The sequence below is a fragment of the Tachysurus fulvidraco genome, chromosome 18 (genome assembly GCF_022655615.1).
Source record: "Tachysurus fulvidraco isolate hzauxx_2018 chromosome 18, HZAU_PFXX_2.0, whole genome shotgun sequence".
Lineage (NCBI taxonomy): Eukaryota > Metazoa > Chordata > Actinopteri > Siluriformes > Bagridae > Tachysurus > Tachysurus fulvidraco.
Window position 1 is genome coordinate 3,940,554 of NC_062535.1, and position 27,956 is coordinate 3,968,509.

At 37.3% G+C, this 27,956-nt stretch overlaps 3 protein-coding genes across 5 annotated transcripts; 1 reads left to right on the plus strand and 2 right to left on the minus strand.

Moving 5' to 3' along the window:
- Positions 1 to 376: 376 nt before the first annotated feature.
- LOC113648813 (PEST proteolytic signal containing nuclear protein) lies at positions 377 to 4,395 on the plus strand. 3 transcript variants are annotated; one of them, XM_027156199.2, is made up of 5 exons: positions 377 to 500; positions 1,356 to 1,558; positions 2,556 to 2,621; positions 2,711 to 2,766; positions 3,861 to 4,395. In XM_027156199.2, the coding sequence occupies exons 1-5, from the start codon at positions 458 to 460 to the stop codon at positions 3,967 to 3,969; spliced, it is 477 nt and encodes a 158-aa protein (XP_027012000.1). In that variant the 5' UTR covers positions 377 to 457; the 3' UTR covers positions 3,970 to 4,395. The 3 variants fall into 3 exon arrangements, 2 of the variants coding, with proteins under 2 accessions (XP_027012000.1, XP_027011999.1); XM_027156198.2 differs by having other exon boundaries at positions 378 to 500; positions 1,353 to 1,558; XR_003442022.2 differs by having other exon boundaries at positions 401 to 500; positions 1,285 to 1,558.
- Positions 4,396 to 4,397: 2 nt separating this feature from the next.
- mxa (myxovirus (influenza) resistance A) lies at positions 4,398 to 9,375 on the minus strand. The gene is made up of 12 exons (XM_027156197.2): positions 9,026 to 9,375; positions 7,905 to 8,057; positions 7,560 to 7,714; positions 7,176 to 7,314; positions 6,879 to 7,077; positions 6,560 to 6,638; positions 6,350 to 6,472; positions 5,948 to 6,089; positions 5,591 to 5,749; positions 5,363 to 5,439; positions 4,967 to 5,248; positions 4,398 to 4,741 (listed from the first exon to the last, which is right to left on the minus strand). Exons 1-12 carry the CDS (start codon positions 9,213 to 9,215, stop codon positions 4,517 to 4,519), a joined length of 1,923 nt encoding a protein of 640 aa, XP_027011998.2. The 5' UTR covers positions 9,216 to 9,375; the 3' UTR covers positions 4,398 to 4,516.
- A 10,289-nt stretch (positions 9,376 to 19,664) lies between these two features.
- Positions 19,665 to 24,789, minus strand: LOC113648971 (interferon-induced GTP-binding protein Mx1-like). Its single transcript, XM_027156522.2, has 12 exons — positions 24,491 to 24,789; positions 23,199 to 23,351; positions 22,854 to 23,008; positions 22,464 to 22,602; positions 22,167 to 22,365; positions 21,829 to 21,907; positions 21,620 to 21,742; positions 21,219 to 21,360; positions 20,869 to 21,027; positions 20,641 to 20,717; positions 20,245 to 20,526; positions 19,665 to 20,019 (listed from the first exon to the last, which is right to left on the minus strand). The coding sequence occupies exons 1-12, from the start codon at positions 24,678 to 24,680 to the stop codon at positions 19,795 to 19,797; spliced, it is 1,923 nt and encodes a 640-aa protein (XP_027012323.2). The 5' UTR covers positions 24,681 to 24,789; the 3' UTR covers positions 19,665 to 19,794.
- Between the last annotated feature and the right edge of the window lie 3,167 nt (positions 24,790 to 27,956).

The following is a 27,956-nucleotide window of genomic DNA, read 5'->3' on the forward strand; positions in this document are numbered from 1 at the left end:
ACAGCCAAATGAATACACGGTGTGCATTTACAGAAATATCCACACCTTACTGGAACCAGGGGACCAATCCCTGAACCTTGTGGTATAACATTACCCTGAACAAAAATTCATTTGTATGGTTAAATAAATGTATAAAATATGAGTTCATTATCTAACAACAACAACATCAATAATAATAATAATGATAATGATAATGATAATTATTATAATAATTATCATTATCATTATCATTATTATTATTATTAGTAGTAGTAGTAGTAGTAGTAGTAGTAGTAGTAGTAGTAGTATTTCAAAATCTTTTTTGTACTTGTGGTCTGCGTCTCTTGGATTCTACATTCTTTTTTTTACCGTTTTAATAAGGATGATGTTAAGAAAACGTAACGCGTTTCGTAACGCATTCAGTTTGTCCCTTTTCGACGCCCGTTCAAGGTTCTATTTCCGGAAAGTTTTCACAACAATGGCGACTGCGCAGCACCGCGGCGAAGGGCCTCGGGCTGGAGGTGAAATTATCAACGCTAATTCTCATTGTAGTACAAGTTTTGCTGTAGTTGTTTAATTTCATTTGGCTATCAATTTATGATAAAACATAAATCATGCACACAGTAATAGAATATGAACGTACTCAGATGTTACCTTCGCGAGCTAAGCTAACGTTAGTTCGCCGTGTTTTTATTTACAGGTTAAAAACGACCTGGTTTTGTTTGTTCTTTACACAGCAGAATAACTTATCTAGGTTAGCAATGTTTATAATTATAGCGAATAATTATAACAACCTGCTTTTTATTTAGTATGAATGATGATTTTGGCCACCAGTTTAGCATCAGGGGAACTGAATGTCTGGTTATAAATAGTGTCAGGAATAAACTTTTGGAGTGTGCTGCTGAAGGGAAGGTATCACAGAGGGTGGTGTACTAACCCCTAGTTACTGTGACATACTGACGTGTTTTTGTTTATCCTTATGCCACAGAGATTTGCCAACAGCTGCATGTCGTATTTATTATGGCACGTCCATCCGGATCTGTTTACATTCACATTTAATGTTAACAAATCATAAACATGTGCATTTTGATTTTGAGCTGCTGTTTTAAAAAGAAAAAAACGACTGTGGTGTAAAGTAAAATAAAAAAAACGAATAAAGCACGAAAATTCACATGAAAACAAAGCTTTAGCATTTTAGCTTAGCTCAGTAAGCTTATGGAGGTGGATAGACGAGTAGAAGTTGAGCTTCTCTGCTCTCCAGCAGCACTTCTGAGCAGGTTCCTCCTGACGTCCCTCATCTTCCAGGTAACTGTAGCTCTCCTTTGGCCACAACGGCTACAGTCGCTCACCTTGGTAAGTTGTTTCGCCTCCAGCAGGAGCGGAGGAGAAGGCAAACGATGGGAAATGTAACACTGTCTCCAACAGCCCTGGAGGAGGAGGATGTGGTGGTGGTGGACTTGGGAAGCGACCAGGAAGCAAGGACGAGCTCCATAACCAGCCAGCGCCTCCCAAAATCTCCAAACCCAGCATCAGTATCGCTAAGAAGTCTGCTCCTATTTCCATTAAGCTAGGAGCTAGCGTGAGTAGTGCTAAGAATGATGCTAACTAGCTACCCCTGTATTAATATTAGCAAGAATCATGTTAGTCATGTTTCTTGTAGTTCATTTTTCGTAGACGTGGCCGTGTGTATGTATGTGTGTGTGTATATATATATATATATATATATATATATATATATATATATATATATATATATATATATATATAATCTCTTCTGATATTAAAAACAAATTAACCAAGAACACTTGCACCATAGGTTTGGTCATTCAAATCATTAATCGAGCCATCATAGCTAATTTGCCTATAATTTGCAAAAATCCAAATTTTAATGTCTTTATTAACAGTTCAACAGGCCCATATTCAGAAAAATGTAAAAAAATAAATAAATAAATAAAATAATAATAATAAAATAACGGAAATCCTGACCCTGTTGAGTGAGTCAGATCATTTGGTTCGACTCATCAGTGAGTCGTCTCTTTAGCCTGCTCCCAGAGGTTTTATTGCCATACATATGTTTTTAATTCAGACCGAAAAGTCTTCTGTACATTCTGTGCTTTGATTGTTGTTCTTATCACTGAAATCACTTCATAAATATTAGAATAAACTTAAGTTTTAAGCATTAAGACAACTCTTATTGGTGAACTGAGCCAAATGAACCGACTCACTGAACGAGTGGCTTGTACAGTTGGTTAAATTGCCAAGGTTTTTAATTGGCATATTTATATACATGTTAAATACATGCAATTCTCTCAACCTTTACTTCAAGATTTGTTTTAGTAATCAGAACAATATAATGATTATTTAAACTAGCTTGATTTTTGGAGTATTTTGCTAAGTCAGCTGTAAGCTAGCTAGCCAATTGGTGTAATATTAGTCAACTGCTAGTTAGCTGAAATTAGCTAATGACTAACACCTTTGCTGTCTTACTGCTTGACCACTGCATTCTTTTCATTCATGTTAATTGTGGAAAAATGTGACCCGGATGTCTCTATCTGAAGCGTGTAAATGTTTTCCAGAAACCGAAAGAAGCAGCGCCTGTTCTAACCTCCAAAAAACCTGCATCTGTTTTTGATGACGATGACGTGAGTGATTACTCTCTCATGTCATCAGGAAGATATTTTTGATACTAGATTTAGCAGTAAATTTAAAATACCTCTGTCTGTCTTTACAGAGTGAACCAGAGGAGATGCCTCCAGAAGCGAAGATGAGGATGAAGAACATTGGGAGGTTTGTCTGTTTTATTAATTTTGCTTTGCTTGTTTATTAGGCGACTAAGCACTGAAGGTGCTGAAACACCCTGTTGGAATGGTGTCTTCTCTGTTTATTATTATTCTACTTCACAGAAGTTGTCTATCTCAACTTGTAGAATGCTTTATAATATTTATATGAAGTTTTGAAGATTTGTAGAGGACGGTCTCAGCTCCTTAATTAGCCATTTTGAGTAACGCTACTTAAGCTGTCTGGTGCCACCAGTAGGACAAATATGCCACCAGTAGGACAAATACTCTTCAGTGCAATAGTCATACTTTGTGGCTGTGAATTACCATAATTTCATATTTTCTGCTCCTACAACTTATAGCCAATCATCACCATCATCAAAGTTTCTTGAATGTTTGATATAAGGAACAGTTTGTCTATAACACAAACAAATGTTTTGTATGCTGACCAAACATTAGTAGGTAACTGAAGGATCTCGTCATAAGGGAGTACAAGAAGTTTTGTCTAAATTTACCATTAGGTGGCACTATAGTTCAGATTTATACCCATGCTCATATCTTTTGAAGCACTCATTATCAATTCAAGGTTCTTGATTGTGATCAAGGTTGTTGATGCTTTTTCTGTGGTGGTTTTTATATATTTTATTCTATTTCTTTGCAAAAGTTGGATCACAGCATCATATCAGTCCATCAGTTTTTTTTTTTAATTTTTTAAATGTTGGATTTTTCTGCTATAAACTGTAAAGCATTTTGACAGGAAAGCAACAACTTTTTTGCATATATTTATCAAGATTGCCTAGCATGTGCTAAATATATCTCTCAAAGTTAAGAGTCAAGACTTAACTTAATTTGCAGCTTGAGAAGTCATCATGCAGCTTTAGTCTTCGTCAGTTGCTAAGGCTGCAGATAGAAAGTGCTTGGTGATGCTGAAATCTTCACTCTGAAGAGTCATTCTAACATTAATCTAAGTGCATTACAGGTTTTTATTTATTTATTTTTATTTTTTGACTATGTGTAACCTTATTTATTTGTTCATTATTTATTAGTCATTTTTTTCTCTCTATATTACTAACTCAGAACTAATTATTTGCTGTGTTATTACAGGGACACCCCAACTTCAGCAGGCCCAAACTCGTTCAACAAAGGCAAGCAAGGTTTCTCTGACCACCAGAAGCTTTGGGAGAGGAAGCTCAAATCTCAGATTGATCAATAACTCCTGCCATTATAACTGCCTTCAATCCCTTAAATCCCTTGTTTCTTGTTTTTTTTTTTGTTTGTTTGTTTTTTCCTGAAAGACTTTTGTAAAATATACATGTACATACGTGATGAAACTACCACACCAACGCCACTTTTTATTAGATGTGATAGTTGTTTTTGTTTTTTTTGCCACAAAATTATAGCCTTTCATTCATTTCTGTGGATGGCGTTGACAGTAATTCATATTTTCCTCCAAGCGTATCACAGTTATTTGATCTGTTGTAGTACCAAATACTGTATAGACAGACATTATTAGCAATAAGGAAGTAGATTATATTAGATAAGCTGTAGAGTTCCTGATGCTGATAAAATGTATCGGGGTAAGAATGTGTTCTCTGTGCTGTGTGATGGAAAGATGATTAAATCTATATGATGAGACATGGCTATGTTTTGTTTGTCACTTTATTAGTTCATTACAAGCTAGATTTTATGTATATTTTCTTCATTTGCCTTAAAATGATCAACATTATTATCTATTTCCAAACTAGACACTATATATAACTTTAAAACTTGACCAGGTAGTCGCGGGCTTCCATTAGACGCTTAAGGCGGCCCTGCAGGTTGTTGCGTTTGCTACCGATGTCATGATCTTCTTTCAACAGCTGATCCGTGTTGCTTTTTTCCTGCAGGAGCTGTAGCATTTCCCTCTGCAGCTGTGCTGCCAACTCCTGCAGCAACAGGTACCTGATCACCAGCGGCAACTGGTCAGCCAGACGCTTACATGCGATCTAAGCACACATTCAATTCAGAAATAATTAATATATCTTGTAGCTGCAGTGAGAAACCAAAGAAGCAAACACAGCTGAAGGAATGCTATCCTCAAGCTAGAATAAATACTAATACCAAACCAGAGCTTGGAACTATTTGCCTGAATATTTTATCCTAGCTAAAGTGCTAATGTGCAGCAGTTAATAATCACAAGAAGAAGTGAATTATAGCTAACAACCACTTACACTGTAATAAGACTTGAGGTGAAACGTGAGTTCCTCAAGAGTGGCTCTGTTGTCCAAATGACTGAATGAACTACGTAAGTAACTAGGACCTGGGCTACTTAAGATAATGCCATCATCTGAGCAAGTCTTCTCTCTCTCTCTTTCTTCTTCTTGCTTCAGCATTCTCAGGGTGTTGCTGTACATGCTGTCTTGAGTGTAGACAATCAGCTCCATCTTAAACTGAGTCCTAAGCATTGAGTCGGCCTCCGACTCCTTTGCCTGCTTTATGGACTCGATCTTAGCCTGGAGGAACAACAAAGCACTATGCTTGAATATGATGTTCTTTCAGAGCTTCATGTTTATCATATACAGTCATCTGGTGCTCTTGGTGCTGCGAACTTAAATATGAGGACTTGCCTTTGTCATTTTGAGAAGATTAGGGAAGCCCGTGAAGCTCTGTTGAGCCAGTTGAATAAAGTTTTTCCTAATAAGATCTACAGACATATAGGGAAATCTCTGTAAATATATATTTCTGTAATAAACATTGATATGCCCACCAAGGGAAACCAGAATTTGTTTAAGATGTGTGGAAATATGAGTCTTTTCTACTCATGTGTGGGAGCATTTAAGTTCATATCATTATACCTGAGATTTCTTTCAGAGTCCTGATGGCAGGTTCCTCCAGCTGTTTGATCTGGTCCTTCACCATCACCTCAAACGTCTTGTAATTGATGAATCCTGGGAGTTCTCTGCCTCTGTATTTTTCTTCATATTCATTCACTTCCTTTTCAATCCTCCTGTTAACTAGCAAATTACACAAAGAATTAATCCCAAACTTTTACACCTTTTCAAAACAGTTTACAAAAGTATGCCAGTATTGATTTCATGTTATATATGCTTCACTCAAAAAAACTGGGGAACAGAATTGCAGTTGTGTGAAAACAAGGGCCAAGCACTGTGTTGCTAACACTTTCAATATAGTATCATCACACCGTTACTCACACGCCCCGCCTGATTTGTCCAGATGAGCCTTCCAGTGAGCAAACTGCATCCGCAGGCTCGAGAAGATGTTGAGATGTTGGACGTTCTTCAGTTCTTCTCCGGTCGTGAGGTTAATAGCATCCTGAGTAAACGCTGTGACTTTCTAATACGCAGCATAAAAACAGGAACACGTGAAATTTTTAATTTAAATGTAAATACTCGATAGAAAATTAGTTAAGTCTTAAAGATATACAATACTACATAGTTAGTTTTCTTGAGCAACAATTTGTTGATATAATTAAGCTTTTTGTGTTTTTTTTGACTAGCTTGCTAATTTAGTTGCTGCACTAGCGGGTCTTTGTATGTTGATTTTTGAAGGTTATTTCATTGTACGTAAACCTCACTGTTAACTGTGTCACTCACATCAATCAGAAAGAAGATCCTCTCTTCTGGTTCTATAGGAGGCCCTGAGCCATAACGATCCATTTCAACCTGAGTTTCAGCCAGCTTGATCTCAATCTGCTCCTCCAGTCGTGGGAGAGATAGCTAAACACAAACCTACATGTTTTACTTCTTCCTGGGTGGATTTATTACTGCATAACCTGAGGGATAGTGAAACAAAGCTATCATTACCTCAATGTGATGGACGAGTTCAAGCGTGAGTTTTTCAGCAAGGTTGGGAATGGTGGCCTTGCCTTCTTCATACAGCTCACTGTGAAGAAAATTCTCATGTCATCCATTTTATATATTCTTCATTGAAATAATGTGTCATTGTTAATTAGATATGAATAATTAACAATATTAATGCCAAATAAATATTATTAATCAAAAATAAGTAAATATATGATAAGATTTATTAAGAGCACCATTAAGCTACGTATTCGTAAACAATTCCAAATAGTGCTAGTTCAAATAATTCAAATTTCAAATATCCTAAAGAAAAACACTACACCTGAAATGTGGGTGCTCTTTAAAGAAGTCCTTCTCCTTCTCAGTGGCTTCAAGCAGAGAGACGCGATCCATGATCTCTTTCTGCCCTCGACACCTGACAATCATGTAGCCCTTAGTAAGGTAAATGATTTCGTTATTGATGATGGACACCACCGTATCCTCTGTGCCTTTATCCACCAGGTCAGGCTTTGTTAGGATGCCTGTTAGAACCACACACACAAAGTCAATACGACAAATGTGGTAAAGTGCGAGAAGAAGTAAAAACAATATACAGTATTGATGTAAAGGCTTCACACACCAAGGGTTCTTTCGCCATTTGGATCAACTTCCTGTGCCATCTTCAGCGCTTCAGTAGTGGCAATGTCCACGTTACACGGCACCACCACCAGGTTGATGGTTTCTTGTTTCACGATGAACTTTCGGATCAGCCTCTTAATCTATTATCAGTTCATTAGTGTGTATTAGCATTGCTAGGTGCCATGACTGGTTGTGGTACTTGTTAGTAGGTTTGATTCAAACTTTTATGCTAAAGATGTTTTTATATTTGAACTTTTTATTTGAATATTTTCTTTTAAAAAATAAGCTTAAGTGAAATACATAAAATCACACTAATATAGTGTTGTATGCTTATCAACACAATGAACATATCACCAAGTAATATATATGGGAATATGTGCTGTACCTGTTCTCCAATGTTCTCCGGTTGGCCTTTAACTGCTACACGGGCAATACCAGGCAGATCAATGAGTGTAAGGTCAGGAACATCAGCTGACGTCACTTCCAGGCTGATGAGATCATCACTAATGCCCACACCAACCCCAGCCATATGGTCCTGTGCTAAAAAGGCATGCAGATAAACCAATAATAATTAACCATATATTAAATACATTGCCACTAAGCAAAAGTATCTATATAACCCTCAAACTGCTAATACCAGCTTACACCAATCAAACTAGTAAATAGGTTAGAAAATACAATAGGGAATATTCCCTATTGTTTTCCAGCTTGTGAGCTAGTGTAGCCCTACCTTCCCTAATCCTTTTCTCCACATCTGCTGGATCTTCAATATCTTCCTCATAATCCTGATCATTATCTTTCTTGTACTTGATCTTTCCATGCCAGAAGTCTTTCTCTTGGCTCCTCTTCATCTTCAGCTCGAGTGGACATCTTGTCACAATACCTGTATGTATGGATCATATCAAAATATTTGTCAAAACTCAGGTGGGCAGTTCCTGGTGGATAATTTGTAACTAGGCAACTGTTAAATTAGCTTGTTAATGTAGCTATAAATATGAAAACTGGTGATATAATGGTGGAATCATAGTGTGTTTTAGAAATCCCAAACAACTCTCTCATCTCATGCAGGTGAATATAATAGGCTTTCTCTGAGATACATGAAGCCAAAACATCATTACAAACTCTTAGTCGTGCTACATCACAAGATGGATGGTTATGCCTCCATTTGGATTCCCAGGAAGTAAGTTGATCACTTTTTCCTGTTAGCAAAAGTGTTCACCGTGGGTGGCGTCAAGATTCTGTTTACATTTACATTTACATTTACAGCATTTGGCAAATGCCCTTATCCAGAGCGACATACATAAGTGCTTAAATCTCTAACATTGACTTCATTAATGTTCACTAGGTTACATACTTAAGATTTAAAACATTTGTTCAAAGTTACAATGAAAAAGTGTCAAATGTTGTAGTTTTTTTTTTTTTTTTTTTAAATTTAAAAAATTTAAAATTTTTTTTTTTACATATTTAAGCCCTTTAAATGTATAAAACGTATTCCAAACCTCTACCCTTATGGACACATTCATCCTGCCAGGATTCTAGTGCAATCTGTTTATTTTGCCATTTTAATTATAAAATGTAATTGTATTTTCTATTAGTAGCTGTCTAACTTTCCCATCCTTTCTTTCATCCCTCTATCTTTCCATAAATATCCAATGAGTTCACAATTCAAAGAATGTCTGTAAAAAATTCTTTAACTGAAAGCTTTGTTTTTCCCCTGGAAAAACATTTGCTGGTTAGCAATGGATGGATTAATTAATTAAATAAGTTTTTAATAAGGTTCATATAAAGTTATGAATGACTGTATTATACATAAATATATTTTTTAATGATATTAGATCCATATAGTCTCACCACTCCCGCGGGGCAGCGCGACTCCGGACAGCGCCTCCAGCACCGAGCTCTTCCCCGAGCTCTGGTCTCCGATCACGGCGATGGCGGGCAGCGCGAGGTCCTTCTCCACACCGAGCGCGCGCAGAGAGTCGATCAGGTCGATGCACGGACGCACCTTCTCCTCATACTGTTCACTTAGACTCGCGCTCATCTCTCACAGCTAATGCACTCGGCAAATAGACAAATAATTATTAACAAATAATCTTACTTTGTTTACACCATACACAGCTCTATTTCCACTATTTCCTGTAAAATGGAAACTTGTACGTCGGGATGCTTTATAAATGATGCCAAAACCACGAATCGGTTCATTCAAATTGATTCCTCTGGCGAAGTTTGGCCAAAGACAAAAATGCATTCTTACTTTGCATGTTCTTTAAAGAATCGATTCTTGTGGATCGAGTCATTTTCTGAAACGAAAGTAAGCCCCGGCTTTTGTCTGTTGTTAGGTTTCGATAATGTTTCATAGTTATGTTTATCCTGATTTAATGTTTTTTTTTTTCACAGATTATATTTGGGTAATATTTTGTGAAGGTGTTGAGTGTGTAGGGCTACAGAATTACAGCTTCAAAGTACACATTGACAGAAAGCATACAGAAAATACTAGGAATAAGAAGTATTATAAAATAAAAATGTAGATTTTTATCAATCAATCAAATTTTATTTATAGAGCACCTTACAACAGCCAAAAAGATCACAAGGTGCTTTCCAGTAAAACAACAATAAAAAATAAAATCAATAAGAACACAATGAACATAAAATAGCAGTTGAAACAGGGTCTATGTGTTAAAAGCTTGTATGAATAAATGAGTTTTCAACTGTGATTTAAAAACATTCAGCACAGTGATGGATCGTAAGTACAGTATGCTGGAAGTGCGTTCCACAGCTTTGGTCCCTTGATGGCAAATGACCGGCCTCCAAACTTCTCATATTTGTATTTGGGTGTGACCAGAGAGGTATGTCCAGAGGAGCGAAGAGATCTGGCCGGTTGGTTGACCATTATTAATTCTGTGAGGTAGGCTGGGGCCAGACCAATGATGGCCTTAAACACAAAAAGAAGGATCTTATACTCCACCCCAAACCACACCGGAAGCCAGTGAAGCGAGTGGAGGACAGGGGTGATGTGTGAGCGTTTGGAGGTGTTGGAGAGAAGACGTGCTGCCACATTTTGAACCATTTGAAGCCGATTGAGAAGTGATTGTTTAAGTCCAGTGTAGAGAGCATTACAGTAGTCAATCCTTGAGCTGATGAAGGCATGTATAACTTTTTCAAGGTCAGTTTGGGACAAAAATGATTTTACCTTGCTGAGTAGTCTTAACTGGTAAAATCTTGCTTTCACTACTGCACTGATCTGCTTATTGAAGTGCATACTCTTGTCAAAGATAACACAAAGTTACACACGGTAGGAGCAAACTGAGGTGTTCGAGGACCAAAACTAAGAGAACTGAATCTGGGCTAAACAGGATGTACTCAGTCTTTTCTTCATTCAGATGAAGGAAGTTCTGGGAAAGCCACTGTTTGATATCCTGAAGGCAATTATGGAGCGGGTCTAATGCAGAACAATTACTCAGAATCACAGGAAGATAGATCTGGAGGTCGTCAGCATAGAAATGAAATTGAACATTGTGATTGGAGATGAGTTGACCAAGTGGCAGCATATAGAGTGAGAACAGAGTAGGACCAAGAATAGATCCTTGAGGCACACCAGATGACAGAGGAGCAACTGAGGAAGAATAGTCATTAAGCATTACTGAAAAGGTTCTGTTAGTGAGGTATGATGAGAACCAATTTAGCATCGCACCCTGCAGACCAACAACATGTTGGAGACGAGAGATGAGGATGGCATGATCCACGGTGTCAAATGCAGCGGTTAGGTCCAGTAACACCAAAACCACAGAGCTTTTACCATCCAGGGCTCCAAGAATGTCATTATGGACCCTCAATAGCGCTGATTCAGTGCTATGTCTTGACCTAAAACTGGACTGAAATGTATCACCAATGCCGTGCAGTTGAAGATGAGACTGAAGCTGGTCGAAAACAAGCTTCTCCATCAACTTAGACAGAAATGACAGGTTAGATATTGGACGAAAGTTGGAGAGTATGGAGGGATCAAGGTTGGGTTTCTTGAGCAGTGGACTAACAATAGCGTGTTTGAGAGCAGCGGGAACAGTCCCCACCCTAAAACAGCTGTTTATGAAGAGGACAAGGATGGGACCTATGATGTCAACAGCCTCCTTCAAAATCCTGACAGGAACAGCGTCTAGGGGGCAGGTGGAAAGCTTCAACTCGTGGACAGCTTTTTTTAGGTCCACCAGAGTAACTACATCAAAATTCTCCAGCACACACTGCGCCGCACGAGTAGACATGGCAACAGCAGGGACTTGTGTAATAGTTTGCCTAACTATCAAGGTGTCGGTCACCTTGAATGACTTGACAAAACCTTGTCCAAAAAATGTTGCTTGAATGCGTTGCATACGTCTACAGATACGTCATTCAAGGTGACCGACACCGGATTTATAAAAGAATTGATAGTGCTGAATAAAATTCCAGGGTGGTGGCTATTACTATCGATGAGAGCAGAAAGGTACTGTCCTTTAGCTTCCTTCAGTTCACTCTGACAGGTGGCAAGACTGTCTCTAAACATCTCCAATGACACCTGCAGCCTATCCTTCTTCCATTTTCGCTCAGCCTGTCTACACCGGCGCCTGAGGGCCCGAGTTGTATCATTAAGCAAGGGGTCCGATGCACCATTGGTTGACTTTAAATTGTAGGGCGCAACAGAGTCCATAATCTGGGAGCAGATGGTATGGAAGGAGGCGAGGAAACGGTCCGGGCAAATAGGCGATGCCAATTCAGCAGTAGAGGCGAGATCAGAAACAGAGAAGGCAGCAACAAAATCATCAACTGTAGATGAGGTAATAATGCGACGGTGATGGGGGCAGTACACGTTGGTGCAGGTGGAACAGCACAAATATCAAACTGTATGAGAGAATGGTCAGAGATGGGAAAATCCATGACCTCACAGGTTGACACAATGACACCACGGGAGATAATAAGGTCAAGAGTGTGACCTAACCTATGGGAGGGACAGGAAATGGACTGAGCCAGATCTAATGAGTCTAAAAGTGCCTTAAATTCATTAGCAGGATTATCAGAGGGGCAGCAAACATGAATGTTAAAGTCACCACAGATTAGAATGTTGTCAAACTTTGCTAGAAACTCTGTCAGAAACTCTGAGAACTCAATTAAAAAATCCTTATTTAACTTGGGCGGCCGGTAGATTACTGCAATTACTTGTAACTCAAAGCTAGAATACCCTCTAGTGGACAACTGGCGGCACTTCAGGGAATGTCTATGTATGGTGGCTACCCCCCGCTCCTACCCGTTTGCCGTGGCGTGTTCAGGTAAAGGTAACCAGAGGGGAGGATTTCCGAAAAGGCGCTGACGTCACCTGGGGGAATCCAAGTTTCGGTGAGGAAAAACAGATCCAGATTGTGAGAGGAGATGATATCATTGAGGACAAATGTTTTTTTTATTGAGCGATCTGGTGTTACAAAATGCCATGCGGAACGTGGACAACTTGACAGGGGACGATGTCACATGAGGAATTGGACAGAGGTTTCCTTGGACACAAACCCGGGTGGATGTTTCAGCGCGGCGGGGACACGGAAACGGAACGCCAGTGTCGGAGCCAACCAGCCGAAGCCATTACTAGCATTCCCGCGATCTTCTAGCATTGTCACATCCTGGAAGATCTTGACCACTCGAAGACGAAGAATCCAGGTGAGTCCTCAGCCTGACATGTAACCCACCTCTCCGACCGCGTCTTCTGCGGCGCTTCCTGCCTGGTAGCAGACAGACAGGGCGTCTCAGGAAAGGAGGAATTAATGTCAACAGTGGCGGTGGTGGTGGTGGTTTAAAGGACTGGGTATTTAAGAGTCGATTAGTTGTACAACGCAGTTCCATCGGCATGGTGCGATCATACACAGTTAATGACGAGACAGTAGCAAAAACAAACATGAAAAAACAGAGGAGCAAGGTATCAGTCATATGTTAATAGTCCAATTGACGGCTGTAATATACTGTATGTTTAGGTTTAATTGGCTATCTGCTAAAATGATAATATAATAAATGTATTCATTTAGCAGATGCTTCCATCCAAAGCTATTTACAAATGGGGAAATATGATCTATGAAGAAGAGGACAATTTTTAATTAAAGGCTAGTGAATAAAGATGCACATACACTCTAAACCCATACAGGTTGATTCAACTTAAAAAAATATGGAATCATTGCCCTGAAAATGATTCATTATGTTAGTGCAAATAACTCGCACTTTTCTATACAATTATTCTTAAATGTTAAGTACATTAAATGTACTTAACATTTAGGAAGTTACAAAAAGTCAAATTTATCAGTTTAGTGTTACAAAAATTCAAATTGATCAGTTTAGGTAACTTACTTGCTTTAGTAGACAAAAGTAGTTGGATATTTGTTGTAGAATTTACTCTAGACTATACAATAAACAACAAAAATGCAACTATGGGATTTATTTGAATTTACACAAACAAGAGTAACAAAAACAAAACTAGAAGTCTTTTCTTCCACATTGCATTATTACGTACTTGACAAGACTCTGAAAAGGCCCAGTATATATTCTTATACTGTATACTCCATAAACATTTGCCTAACTCTGAACAGGCACAATATGTTGTCTTATATTGTTTTAATAGAATGCATAAACATTTCCAAAACTCTGAACAGGCATAATATGTATTTTGGTATTGTATTACTATGACAGATGTAAACACTTGTTAGACTCTTAGCATGTACAGTGTACATAAAATTGAGACTAAAACTTTGCCTTTCAGCTCCTTCTTACTCCTTCAAACATACAGTAACATCACCTGCTGAATAAAATGGAATGTCTTTGTCATGCACTTGGGATAGTCAAGATGCAGGGCATAAATTGTTGTGAGATTATCCCCAAAAGGTAATAGGATGAGGATAGGAGAAAATGGAGTTGTTAGATTCATGGATCCCCCTCGACCTCGACTTAAAACTAAGATACAGCCTATATACACTCTAGGAGAAATTCCTATTCAAAGAGAACAAAAACGGTTAAGAAAGGAAAAGAGGATGAGGTGAGGAGGAGCTAAACGTGAAAAGAAAGGAACCGAAGCAGCTTCTGTTTGCCAATAAACTTTTGAATATAGGAAATTTGGTTACAGAAATAAAACAATTGAATATGAAATAAATACAATTATAATTACAATTGCCATGAATGCAATTAATTAATTAATTGCCATAAATGCAATTGCCATAAATGCAACCTAGACAGCTGGGAGAAGACTCCAACTGACTAAGAAGATTTATGCGAAGATAAGTTTTATTTATCAGATGTCCAAGAGAACGCTGATCGCTTTTATTTTGATGTATATGTATCTTTTTACTATAATGAAATGTATTTTTAGAAGTAAGAATTTTATTATCTTTGAAATAGTTATGTTTAAAGGGCAATTTAGAAATGACTCCTTTAACGCTCTTTAATGCACAATGTTTTGAAACTATTAGGATATGACTTCCTAGCACAAATCACAGTGGCCTTGAAGGTTGGAAAAAGGTCAAGCACGATATTGTGTGTATTGTGCCGTGCCTTGGAAATTGTTGGAAGAAGAGTATATACAGTAAGCTTTCCTGATTGTAGAAAAGGTGTGCATTCTACTATAGGCAAGCTTATGCTTAGTTACTGTACTACATTTGCATTGCTTAAGTATTGTGAATCAGAAAACAAATTCTTGGAGAGTATTTCTTTGTTTGTTATTCTTTGCATTTTAATTACTTTTACTTACATTAGAATTGTTTGGAGGAGATTTTATTTGTAATTTTCTTTTCTTTTCTTTACACATATTACATAAACTTATTTGTATTACATTGCTTTAAATAAAAACAAGGCCTCCCATTGTGAGGACCCTGAAAAGACAAGAAGGTCTAAGTCTGACTCCTTCATCTAAAGTTCAAACAACAGACTAGGTAGAAGAACTTTAAGAGGATCCTTTGTTAGAAGACACAGAGGCTTTGAAGGACAACCCACTCCAAGGTAAGACCAGTCTTGATTTATACTGTCTGACGTGATAGCAGCTTACTCATGCAAAAGATAGGACGCACTCCAAGTGGGTATGTCAAAGCTTTGTTCAGGCAGGCCAGGAACATTTGTCACTAGCGGACACTCAGGTCAGTGCAATTACTTTAAAGTCAACCGAAGCACCAGACACATGGACTGAGGCAGGTTTTCCAAATTGTCCATCACAACATTTCCCTCCAACATGATTCCTACAGAGGATGGATGGAGGTGAAAGGACAGGGGATGCTGTGCCTTATCTTCACTTTCTTTGGTTAGAATTACAACTGGAACATGTTGGTATGAATCCTCATCAGCAGAAGCCTGGACATGAAAATAGAGTTTGTTAAAACACAACATTTTGGCTCTCTAATATTCTTCAAGATATCAGTTAAAATAAAACATGTTTCCATTTAGTTATTTGCATGTATGATTTGTGATGTTTTGTCAGTTATGTCCACAAATAATCTGTATATGACATATTAAATTAATGTTTTTCTGTTTTTTAATCTCATAATTGCATTTTATTATTAAAAAATATTCAAAATGACATGCACAGATATACAATGATTCAATAGTACATTTAAGTTTTAAAAGCTGCCCTGTCAGAAACAATCGTGCTTCAAAGAACTCAGTTGGGTCATCACCAAGTATTACTGGAAGCCCCCTTATAACAGCACATCTTATTTCAGCAACGTCTGAGGTCTGAAGTGGTTGCAGAGACAATGCTGTTTCAGTTGTTACCATCAAAGGAAGAAGATTTCTATCAATTTTTCCTCTCTGTTTTGCTTAACAGTCCTGAAGTATCTTCAATATAATTCTGATATTAACTTAAGATAACTCAAAATCTGCTCTGTGAGACCTCTCTTTGACCTGAAGATCAAAATCAACTGTGGGCTGTGACGATCAAGAGAGCCATAAAACTCCTGTTTAAGGTTTTTCCCAACCACATGGCTGAATTCTTGGTACACCTAAGACAGTACCCCAAAACATTTGCTAACAACAGGAAATTCTGATGTGTTCACAAATATTTTTTAACAAGATATAAAAATACGTATTTCACATTAGATTAGATTAGATTAGATTAGATTCAACTTTTACTCTGTCTGTCTTTACAGAGTGAACCAGGGGAGATGCCTCCAGAAGGAAAGATGAGGATGAAGAACATTGGGAGGTTTGTCTGTTTTATTAATTTAGCTTTGTTTGTTTATTAGGGGACCAAGCACTGAAGGTGCTGAAACACCCTGTTGGAATGGTGTCTATGGGATCAGAATTGTTTCATTATTCTGAATAAATATACTATGATCCACAAATAAAGAGGTTCACAAATATTTTTTAAATCAACAAATGCACAATAAGCAAACCGTAAACATATGTTACAGATTTCACAAAAAGAAATGGGATTTGCAAAAATATATATATTTATAAATAGATATTTAATATTTGTGAATGGCTTCCTGTTCATTTGTGAATCGCGTTCTGTGCAATTGTGAATCACTGCACGCATTTGTGGATTGCGTTCTGTGCATTTGTGGATTTGAAACATTTCTAACGTCAAGACGTGCACAAGAATCCACAAATAGGTGGACTCCGCCCACCGTCTACTCCAGCCAATCGGACAACGGTCGGGCAGAGTAAATGTGTCTTATATAATTTGTGCTAGGAGCACTGTCAGAAAAAAATGTTACAAAAGCTGTCACTGGGGTGGTGGTACTCTTTAATAATAATAATAATAATAATAATAATAATAATAATAATAATAATAATAATAATAATAATCTACAATTGTACTATTTATGCCTGTGATGGGTTGGCACTCCGTCCAGGGTGTATCCTGCCTCGATGCCCGATGACGCCTGAGATAAGCACAGGCTCCCCGTGACCCGAGAAGTTCGGATAAGCGGTAGATGAATGAATGAATGAATGAATGAATGAATGAATGAATGTACTATTTATGTACATATATACAATTGGTACAAACACCTCTGAGGTGCGATCCAACTTGATAGGTGCATACAGCCACCTACTGTGATGGAGTGTGAAGAGCAAGTAAATCAGAACGTGATTGGTTGGAGGTAGACCGTGCCACGATTGGTAAGCGCCACGAGACCGTTGTCCGATTGGCTGGAGTAGACGGTGGGCGGAGTCCACCTATTTGTGGATTCTTGTGCACGTCTTGACTTTGGAAATGTTTCAATTGCACAGAACGCGATTCACAAATGAGCAGGAAGCCATTCACAAATAAATACAATTAAATATATATATATATATATATATATATATATATATATATATATATATATATATATATATATATATATATATTTTTTTTTTTTTTATTTGCAAATCCCATTTTATATATTTGTGAATTTCATTTATTTTTGTGAAATTTGTAACATATATTTACGGTTTGATTATTGTGCATTTGTTGTTTTAAAAAATATTTGTGAAACTCTTTATATTTATTTGTGGATCATAGTATATTTATTCACCTCCAGGGTCGGGGTTCGATTCCCGCCTCCGCCTTGTGTGTGCGGAGTTTGTATGTTCTCCCCGTGCCTCGGGGGTTTCCTCCGGGTACTCCGGTTTCCTCCCCCGGTCCAAAGACATGCATGGTAGGTTGATTGGCATCTCTGGAAAATTGTCCGTAGTGTGTGATTGCGTGAGTGAATGAGTGTGTGTGTGTGCCCTGTGATGGGTTGGCACTCCGTCCAGGGTGTATCCTGCCTCGATGCCCGATGACGCCTGAGATAGGCACAGGCTCCCGGTGACCCGAGGTAGTTCGGATAAAGCGGTAGAAAATGAGTGAGAGTGAGTGAGATGAGTATATTTATTCAGAATAACGAAACAATTTTGATCCCATAGGTGTCTTCTCTGTTTATTATTATTCTACTTCACAGAATTTGTCTATCTCAACTTGTAGAATGCTTTATAATATTTATATGAAGTTTTGAAGATTTGTAGAGGACGGTCTCAGCTCCTTAATTAGCCATTTTGAGTAACGCTACTTAAGCTGGCTGGTGCCACCAGTAGGACAAATCTGAACATACTTTTACAATAATAACTCTTCAGTGCAATAGTCATACTATTTTGCATTGAATTACCATAATTTCATATTTTCTGCTCCTACAAATTATGTCCAATCATCACTATCATCAAAGTTTCTTGAATGTTTGATATAAGGTACAGTTTGACCATAACATACAAACAGATGTGGTGTATGCTGAACAAACATTAGTAGATAACTGAAGGACCTCGTCATAAGAGAGTGCAAAAAGTTTTGTTTAAATTTACCATTACGTGGCACTATAGTTCAGATTTATACCCATGCTCATATCTTTTGAAGCACTCATGATCAATTCAAGGTTCTTGATTGTGATCAAGGTTGTTGATGCTTTTTCTGTGGTGGTTTATATATATTTTATTTTTATTTTTTTTTTCCCAAAAGTTGGATCACAGCATCATATCAGTCCATCAGTTTTTTTTTTAAATGTTGGACTTTTCTGCCATAACCTGTAAAGCATTTTGACAGCAAAGCAACAACAACTTTTTGCATATAATTATCAAGATTGCCTAGCATGTGCTAAATATATCTCTCAAAGTTAAGTGTCAAGACTTAACTTCATTTGCAGCTTGAGAAGTCTTTGTGCAGCTTTAGTCTTCGTCAGTTGCTAAGGCTGCAGATAGAAAGTGCTTGGCCCTCTTATTCACTGCTTGGTTAATAGATTGTTGCATTTAATAAACTCAAAAGGTGATGCTGAAATCTTCACTCTGAAGAGTCATTCTAACATTAAACTAAGTGCATTACAGGTTTTTATTTATTTATTTTTATTTTTTGACTGTGTAACCTTATTTATTTGTTCATTATTTGTTAGTTATTTTTTTTCTATCTCTATATTACTAACTCAGAACTAATTATTTGCTGTGTTATTACAGGGACACCCCAACTTCAGCAGGCCCAAACTCGTTCAACAAAGGCAAGCAAGGTTTCTCTGACCACCAGAAGCTTTGGGAGAGGAAGCTCAAATCTCAGATTGATCAATAACTCCTGCCATTATAACTGCCTTCAATCCCTTAAATCCCTTGTTTCTTTTTTTTTATTATTATTATTATTTGTTTGTTTTTTCCTGAAAGACTTTTGTAAAATATACGTGTACATACGTGATGAAACTACCACACCAACGCCACTTTTTATTGGATGTAATAGTTGTTTTTGTTTTTTTGCCACAAAATCATAGCCTTTCATTCATTTCTATGGATGGCGTTGACAGTGATTCATATTTTCCTCCAAATGTACCACAGTTATTTGATCTGCTGTAGTACCAAATACTGTTTAGACAGACATTATTAGCAATAAGGAAGTAGATTATATTAGATAAGCTGTAGAGTTCCTGATGCTGATAAAAATGTATCGGAGTAAGAATGTGTTCTCTGTGCTGTGTGATGGAAAGATGATTAAATCTATATGATGAGACATGGCTATGTTTTGTTTGTCACTTTATTAGTTCATTACAGCATTCACTTAAGCTAGATTTTATGTATATTTTCTTCATTTGCCTTAAAATGATCAACATTATTATCTATTTCCAAACTAGACACTATATATAACTTTAAAACTTGACCAGGTAGTCGCGGGCTTCCATCAGACGCTTAAGGCGGCCCTGCAGGTTGTTGCGTTTCCTACCGATGTCATGATCTTCTTTCAACAGCTGATCTGTGTTGCTTTTTTCCTGCAGGAGCTGTAGCATTTCCCTCTGCAGCTGTGCTGCCAACTCCTGCAGCAACAGGTACCTGATCACCAGCGGCAACTGGTCAGCCAGACGCTTACATGCGATCTAAGCACACATTCAATTCAGAAATAATTAATATATCTTGTAGCTGCAGTGAAAAACCAAAGAAGCAAACACAGCTGAAGGAATGCTATCCTCAAGCTAGAATAAATACTAATACCAAACCAGAGCTAGGATATATTTGCCTGAATATTTTATCCTAGCTAAAATGTTAATGTGCAGCAGTTGATAATCACAAGAAAAAGTGAATTATAGCTAACAACCACTTACATTGTAATAAGACTTGAGGTGAAACGTGAGTTCATCAAGAGTGGCTCTGTTGTCCAAATGACTGAATGAACTACGTGAGTAACTAGAAACTGGGTTATTTAAGATAATGTCATCATCTGAGTAAGTCTTCTCTCTCTCTCCTTCTTCTTCTTGCTTCAGCATTCTCAGGGTGTTGCTGTACATGCTGTCTTGAGTGTAGACAATCAGCTCCATCTTAAACTGAGTCCTAAGCATTGAGTCGGCCTCCGACTCCTTTGCCTGCTTTATGGACTCGATCTTAGCCTGGAGGAACAACAAAGCACTATGCTTGAATATGATGTTTTTTCAGAGCTTCATGTTTATCATATACAGTCATCTGGTGCTCTTGGTGCTGCGAACTTAAATATGAGGACTTGCCTTTGTCATTTTGAGGAGATTAGGGAACCCCGTGAAGCTCTGTTGAGCCAGTTGAATAAAGTTTTTCCTAATAAGATCTACAGACATATAGGGAAATCTCTGTAAATATATATTTCTGTAATAAACATTGATATGCCCACCAAAGGAAACCAGAATGTGTTTAAGATCTGTGGAAATATGAGTCTTTTCTACTCATGTGTGGGAGCATTTAAGTTCATATCATTATACCTGAGATTTCTTTCAGTCTCCTGATGGCAGGTTCCTCCAGCTGTTTGATCTGGTCCTTCACCATCACCTCAAACATCTTGTAATTGATGAATCCTGGGAGTTCTCTGCCTCTGTATTTTTCTTCATATTCATTCACTTCCGTTTCAATCCTACTGTTAACTAGCAAATTACACAAAGAATTGTCCCCAAACTTGTACAACCTTTTCAAAACAGTTTACAAAAGTATCCATTTCACGTTATACATGCTTCACTCAAAAAAACTGGGGAACAGAATTGCAGTTGTGTGAAAACAGGGGCCAAGCACTGTGTTGCTAACACTTTCAATATAGTATCATCACACCGTTACTCACACGCCTCGCCTGATTTGTCCAGATGAGCCTTCCAGTGAGCAAACTGCATCCGCAGGCTCGAGAAGATGTTGAGATGTTGGACGTTCTTCAGTTCTTCTCCGGTCGTGAGGTTAATAGCATCCTGAGTGAACGCTGTGACTTTCTAATACGCAGCATAAAAACAGGTATACGTGAAATTTTTAATTTAAATGTAAATACGCGATAGAAAATTAGTTGAGTCTTAAAGAAATACAATACTAAATAGTTAGTTTTCTTGAGCAACAATTTGTTGATATAATTAAGCTTTTTGTGTTTTTTTGACTAGCTTGCTAATTTAGCTGCTGCACTAGCGGGTCTTTGTAAGTTGATTTGTGAAGATTATTTCATTGTACGTAAACCTCACTGTTGACTGTGTCACTCACATCAATCAGAAAGAATATCCTCTCTTCTGGTTCTATAGGAGGCCCTGAGCCACAATGATCCATTTCAGCTTGGGTTTCAGCCACCTTGATCTCAATCTGCTCCTCCAGTCGTGGGAGAGATAGCTAAACACAAACCTACATGTTTTACTTCTTCCTGGGTGGATTTTTAATGCATAACCTGAGGGATAGTGAAACAAAGCTATCATTACCTCAATGTGATGGACGAGTTCAAGCGTGAGTTTTTCAGCCAGGTTGGGAATGGTGGCCTTGCCTTCTTCATACAGCTCACTGTGAAGAAAATTCTCATGTCATCCATTTTATATATTCTTCATTGATATAATGAATGTCATTGTTAATCAAATATGAATAATTAACAATATTAATGCCAAATAAATATTATTAATCAAAAATCAGATAAATACTATAATAAATAAATATACGATAAGATTTATTAAGAGCACCATTAAGCTACGTATTCGTAAACAATTCCAAATAATGCTAGTTCAAATAATTCAAATTTAAAAAATTCTAAAGTAAAACACTACACCTGAAATGTGGGTGCTCTTTAAAGAAGTCCTTCTCCTTCTCAGTGGCTTCAAGCAGAGAGACGCGATCCATGATCTCTTTCTGCCCTCGACACCTGACAATCATGTAGCCTTTAGTAAGGTAAATGATTTCGTTATTGATGATGGACACCACCGTATCCTCTGTGCCTTTATCCACCAGGTCAGGCTTTGTTAGGATGCCTGTTAGAATCACACACACAAAGTCAATACGACAAATGTGGTAAAGTGAGAGAAGAAGTAAAAACAATATACAGTGTTGATGTAAAGGCTGCACATACCAAGGGTTCTTTCGCCATTTGGATCAACTTCCTGTGCCATCTTCAGCGCTTCAGTAGTGGCAATGTCCACGTTACACGGCACCACCACCAGGTTGATGGTTTCTTGTTTCACGATGAACTTTTGGATCAGCCTCTTAATCTATTCATCAGTTCATTAGTGTGTATTAGCATTAGCATTGCTAGGTGCCATGACTGGTTGTGGTATTGTTAGTAGGTTTGATTCAAACTTTTATGCTTAAGATGTTTTTATATTTGAACTTTTTTTTTGAATATTTTCTTTTAAAAAATAAGCTTAAGTGAAATACATCAAATCACACTAATATAGTGTTGTATGCTTATCAACACAATGAACATATCACCAAGTAATATATATGGGAATATGTGCTGTACCTGTTCTCCAATGTTCTCCGGTTGGCCTTTAACTGCTACACGGGCAATACCAGGAAGATCAATGAGTGTAAGGTCAGGAACATTAGCTGACGTCACTTCCAGGCTGATGAGATCATCACTAATGCCCACACCGACCCCAGCCATATGGTCCTGTGCTAAAAAGGCATGCAGATAAACCAAAAATAATTAACCATATATTAAATACATTGCCACTAAGCAAAAGTATCTATATAACCCTCAAACTGCTAATACCAGCTTACACCAATCAAACCTGTAAATAGGTTAGAAAATACAATAGGGAATATTCCCTATTGTTATCGAGCTTGTGAGCTAGTGTAGCCCTACCTTCCCTAATCCTTTTCTCCACATCTGCTGGATCTTCGATATCTTCCTCATAATCCCGATCATTATCTTTCTTGTACTTGATTTTTCCATGCCAGAAGTCTTTCTCTTGGCTCCTCTTCATCTTCAGCTCGAGTGGACATCTTGTCACAATACCTGTATGTATGGATCATATCAAAATATTTGTCAAAACTCAGGTGGGCAGTTCCTGGTGGATAATTTGTAGCTAGGCAACTGTTAAATTAGCTTGTTAATGTAGCTATAAATATGAAGACTGGTGATATAATGGTGGAATCATAGTGTGTTTTAGAAATCCCAAACAACTCTCTCATCTCATGCAGGTGAATATAATAGGCTTTCTCTGAGATACATGAAGCCAAAACATCATTACAAACTCTTAGTCATGCTACATCACAAGATGGATGGTTGTGCCTCCATTTGGATTCCCAGGAAGTAAGTGTTCACTGTGGGTGGCGTCAGGATTCTGTTTATATTTACATTTACATTTACATTTACAGCATTTGGCAGACGCCCTTATTCAGAGCGATGTACGAGTGCTTAAATCTCTAACATTGACTTCATTAATGCTGGTTCACTAGGTCACATATACTTAAGATACCATGAGTTTAAAACATTAGTTCAAAGTTACTATGTAAAAGTGTCAAAGGTTGTGGGTTTATTTTATTTTTTTTATTTTTTAAATGCAAAAGATAAGGAAAGAAGTATTCATTCAATTTTTGTTTATGAATATGTTTACAGTTGTGTTATTGTGTGGTAACAGGTTTGGGCACCTTAGTTTCAGTGAACGACTAGAATGAATTTTAAAGGGGTACCTTATAGACATTCTATATTGGGTACACAGATACATACAGTAAACATATTTAAGCCCTTTAATGTACCGTATAAATCGTATTCCAAACTTATGGACACATTCATCCTGCCAGGATTCATGTGCAATCTGTTTATTTTGCTATTTTAATTATGAAATGTAATTGTATTTTCTAGTAGTAGCTGTCTAACTTTCCCATCCTTTCTTTCATCCCTCTATCTTTCCATAAATATCCAATGAGTTCACAATTCAAAGAATGTAAAAAAAATCTTTAACTAAAAGCTTTGTTTTTCCCTTCTGGTTAGCAATGGATGGATTAATGAATGAATGAATGAATGAATTAATTAATTTGTCCTTAAGTTTTTAATAAGGTTCATATAAAGTTATGAATGAATATATTATACATAAATATATTTTTTAATGATCTAGTATAGTATAGATCTAGTATAGATCCATATAGTCTCACCACTCCCGCGGGGCAGCGCGACTCCGGACAGCGCCTCCAGCACCGAGCTCTTCCCCGAGCTCTGGTCTCCGATCACGGCGATGGCGGGCAGCGCGAGGTTCTTCTCCACACCGAGCGCGCGCAGAGAGTCGATCAGGTCGATGCACGGACGCACCTTCTCCTCATACTGTTCACTTAGACTCGCGCTCATCTCTCACAGCTAACACACTGGGCAAATAGACAAAGAATTATTAACAAATAATCTTACTTTGTTTACACCATACACAGCTCTATTTCCACTATTTCCTGTAAAATGAAAACTTGTACGTCGGGATGCTTTATAAATGATGCCAAAACCACGAATCGGTTCATTCAAATTGATTCCTCTGGCGAAGTTTGGCCAAAGACAAAAATGCATTCTTACTTTGCATGTTCTCTTTGCATGTTCTCTTTGCATGTTCTCTTGTGGATCGAGTCATTTTCTGAAACGAAAGAAAGCGCCGGCTTTTGTCTGTTGTTAAGTTTCTATAATGTTTCATAGTTATGTTTATCCTGTTTATCCTGATTTAATGTTTGTTTTTATCACAGATTATATTTGGGTAATATTTTGTGAAGGTGTTGAGTGTGTAGGGCTACAGAATTACAGCTACAAAGTACACATTGACAGAAAGTATACAGAAAATACTAAGAAAAAGAAGTATTATAAAATAAAAATGTAGATTTTTATGGTATCAGTCATATGTTAATAGTCCAATTGACGGCTGTAATATACTGTATGTTTACGTTTAATTGGCTATCTGCTAAAATGCTAATATAATAAATGTATTCATTTAGCAGATGCTATGATCTATCAAGAAGAGGACAATTTTTAATTAAAGGCTAGTGAATAAAGATGCACATACACTCTAAGCCCATACATTTTGATTCAACTTAAAAAAAATATGGAATCATTGCCCTGAAAATGATTCATTATGTTAGTGCAAATAACTCACACTTTTCTATACAATTATTCCTGAATATTAAGTACATTAAATGTACTTAACATTTAGGAAGTTACAAAAAGTCAAATTTATCAATTTAGTGTTACAAAAATTCAAATTTATCATTTTAGGTAACTTACTTGCTTTAGTAGACAAAAGTAGTTGGATATTTGTTGTAGGATTTACTCTAGACTATACAATAAACAACAAAAATGCAACTATATGATTTATTTGAATTTACACAAACAAGAGTAACAAAAACAAAACTAGAAGTCTTTTCTTCCACATTGCATTATTACATACTTGACAGACTCTGAAAAGTCCCAGTATATATTCTTATACACTCCATAAACATTTGCCTAACTCTGAACAGGCACAATATGTTGTCTTATATTGTTTTAATAGAATGTATAAACATTTCCAAAACTCTGAACAGGCATAATATGTATTTTGGTATTGTATGTAAACACTTGTTAGACTCTTAGCATGTACAGTGTACATAAAATTGAGACTAAAACTTTGCCTTTCAGCTCCTTCTTACCCAAACATAACATCACCTGCTAAATAAAATGGAATGTCTTTGTCATGCACTTGGGATAGCCAAGATGGAGGGCATAAGTTGTTGTGAGATTATCCCTAAAAGGTAATAGGATGAGGATAGGAGAAAATGGAGTTGTTGGATTCATGGATCCCCCTCGACCTCGACTTAAAACTAAGATACAGTCTATATACACGGTTAAGAAAGGAAAAGAGGGTGAGGTGAGGAGGAGCTAAACATGAAAATAAAGAGGAACCAAAGCAGCTTCTGTTTGCCAATAAACTTTTGAAAATAGGAAATTTGGTTACTGAAATAAAACAATTGAATATGAATTAAATACAATTATAATTTCAATTGCCATAAATGCAATTAATTAATTAATTGTCATAAATGCAATTGCCATAAATGCAACCCAGACAGCTGGAAGAAGACTCCAACTGACTAAGAAGATTTATGCGAAGTTTTATTTATCAGATGTCCAAGAGAACTCTGATCACTTTTATTTTGATGTATATGTATCTTTTTAATATAATGAAATTTTAATCTTATAATTGCATTTTATTCATTCATTCATTCATTCATTCATTCATTCATTCATTCATTCATTCATTCATTCTCTACCGCTTATCCGAACTTCTCGGGTCACGGGGAGCCTGTGCCTATCTCAGGCATCATTGGGCAGAGATACCCATACAGAGATACCAATCAACCTACCATGCATGTCTTTGGACCAGGGGAGGTAACCGGAGTACCCGGAGGAAACCCCCGAGGCACGGGGAGAACATGCAAACTCCACACACACAAGGCAGAGGCAGGAATCGAACCCCCAACCCTGGAGGTGTGAGGCGATCGTGTTAACCACTAAGCCACCGTGCCACCTATTGCATTTTATTATTAAAAAAATATTCAGAATGACATGCACAGATATAAAATGATTCAATAGTACATTTAAGTTTTAAAGCTGCCCTGTCAGAAACAATCGTGCCTCAAAAAACTCAGTTGGGTCATCACCAAGTATTACTGGAAGCCCCCTTATAACAGCACATCTCATGTGAGCAACGTCTGAGGTCTGAAGTGGTTGCAGAGACAATGCTTTTTCAGTTGTTGCCATCAAAAGAAGGAGGTTTCTATCAATTATTTCTCTCTGTTTTGCTTAACTGTCCTGAAGCAACTTCAGTATGATTCTGATATTAGCTTGAGATAACTCAAAATCTGCCCTGTGAGACCTCTCTTTGACCTGAAGTTCTGAATCAACTGTGGGCTGTGACGATCAAGAGAGCCATAAAACTCCTGTTTAAGGTTCTTCCCACCCACCTGGTATCTGACTTTCTAAAAATATAAACTATATAAAATATAAAAGTATAGCTCTGAAAATCATAAAAATCCATATGAGGGGAAAGAACAAGAGAGTAGATTTAGCAAAATATACAAAGTTTTAATGTTACCATCCATTTTCTTTGTACACTATATGCTGATAGTAGAAGGATATCATTCAGATCTTCAAGCTGAAGCACACAAAAAGCTGGTGTATCTGGGTAGCACAGCTCATCTGACCGAAGGTGTTCAGAATACCAGGATGTCATGACTTTGCACACAAATAGTACTTTTGTGTTTACAGCAACAATGTGAGTGTTCTGTTTAAAATCAGGCAGCCCCGAACATGATCCAGCTGAGAGCTTCATATCTGTCTTATTATCAATTCCATTAATACGCACAGAAGGTGCAACAAGCAGGGCTTTTGTTTGAGGAATTTTTTGACCAGTCTAACTAACACTGAAGCAACAATAGTCATTTCTATGGCGTAAAAAAAGGACTGCACTCTTGATGGCTAAGATTTACATTCACATTTACATTTACAGCATTTGGCAGACACTCTTATCCAGAGCGACGTACATAAGTGCTTAAATCTCTAACATTGAATACATTAATGCTGGCTCACTAGGTTACATACTTAAGATAAAAAAAATTT

Excerpts from the sequence above, each read along its gene's own strand:
- mxa (XM_027156197.2), bottom strand. The coding sequence starts at position 9,215 with ATGAGCGCGAGTCTAAGTGAACAGTATGAGGAGAAGGTGCGTCCGTGC. Across the intron at positions 7,315-7,559 it reads CGGAGAACATTGGAGAACAG|ATTAAGAGGCTGATCCGAAA; the intron begins GTACAGCACATA and ends AACTGATAATAG. Across the intron at positions 5,440-5,590 it reads GACTCTGAAAGAAATCTCAG|ATCTTATTAGGAAAAACTTT; the intron begins GTATAATGATAT and ends ATATGTCTGTAG.
- LOC113648813 (XM_027156198.2), top strand. The coding sequence starts at position 458 with ATGGCGACTGCGCAGCACCGCGGCGAAGGGCCTCGGGCTGGAG. Across the intron at positions 501-1,352 it reads CGAAGGGCCTCGGGCTGGAG|CAGGAGCGGAGGAGAAGGCA; the intron begins GTGAAATTATCA and ends TTTCGCCTCCAG. Across the intron at positions 2,622-2,710 it reads CTGTTTTTGATGACGATGAC|AGTGAACCAGAGGAGATGCC; the intron begins GTGAGTGATTAC and ends CTGTCTTTACAG.
- LOC113648971 (XM_027156522.2), bottom strand. The coding sequence starts at position 24,680 with ATGAGCGCGAGTCTAAGTGAACAGTATGAGGAGAAGGTGCGTCCGTGC. Across the intron at positions 22,603-22,853 it reads CGGAGAACATTGGAGAACAG|ATTAAGAGGCTGATCCAAAA; the intron begins GTACAGCACATA and ends ACTGATGAATAG. Across the intron at positions 20,020-20,244 it reads ACCTCAAGTCTTATTACAAT|ATCGCATGTAAGCGTCTGGC; the intron begins GTAAGTGGTTGT and ends ATGTGTGCTTAG.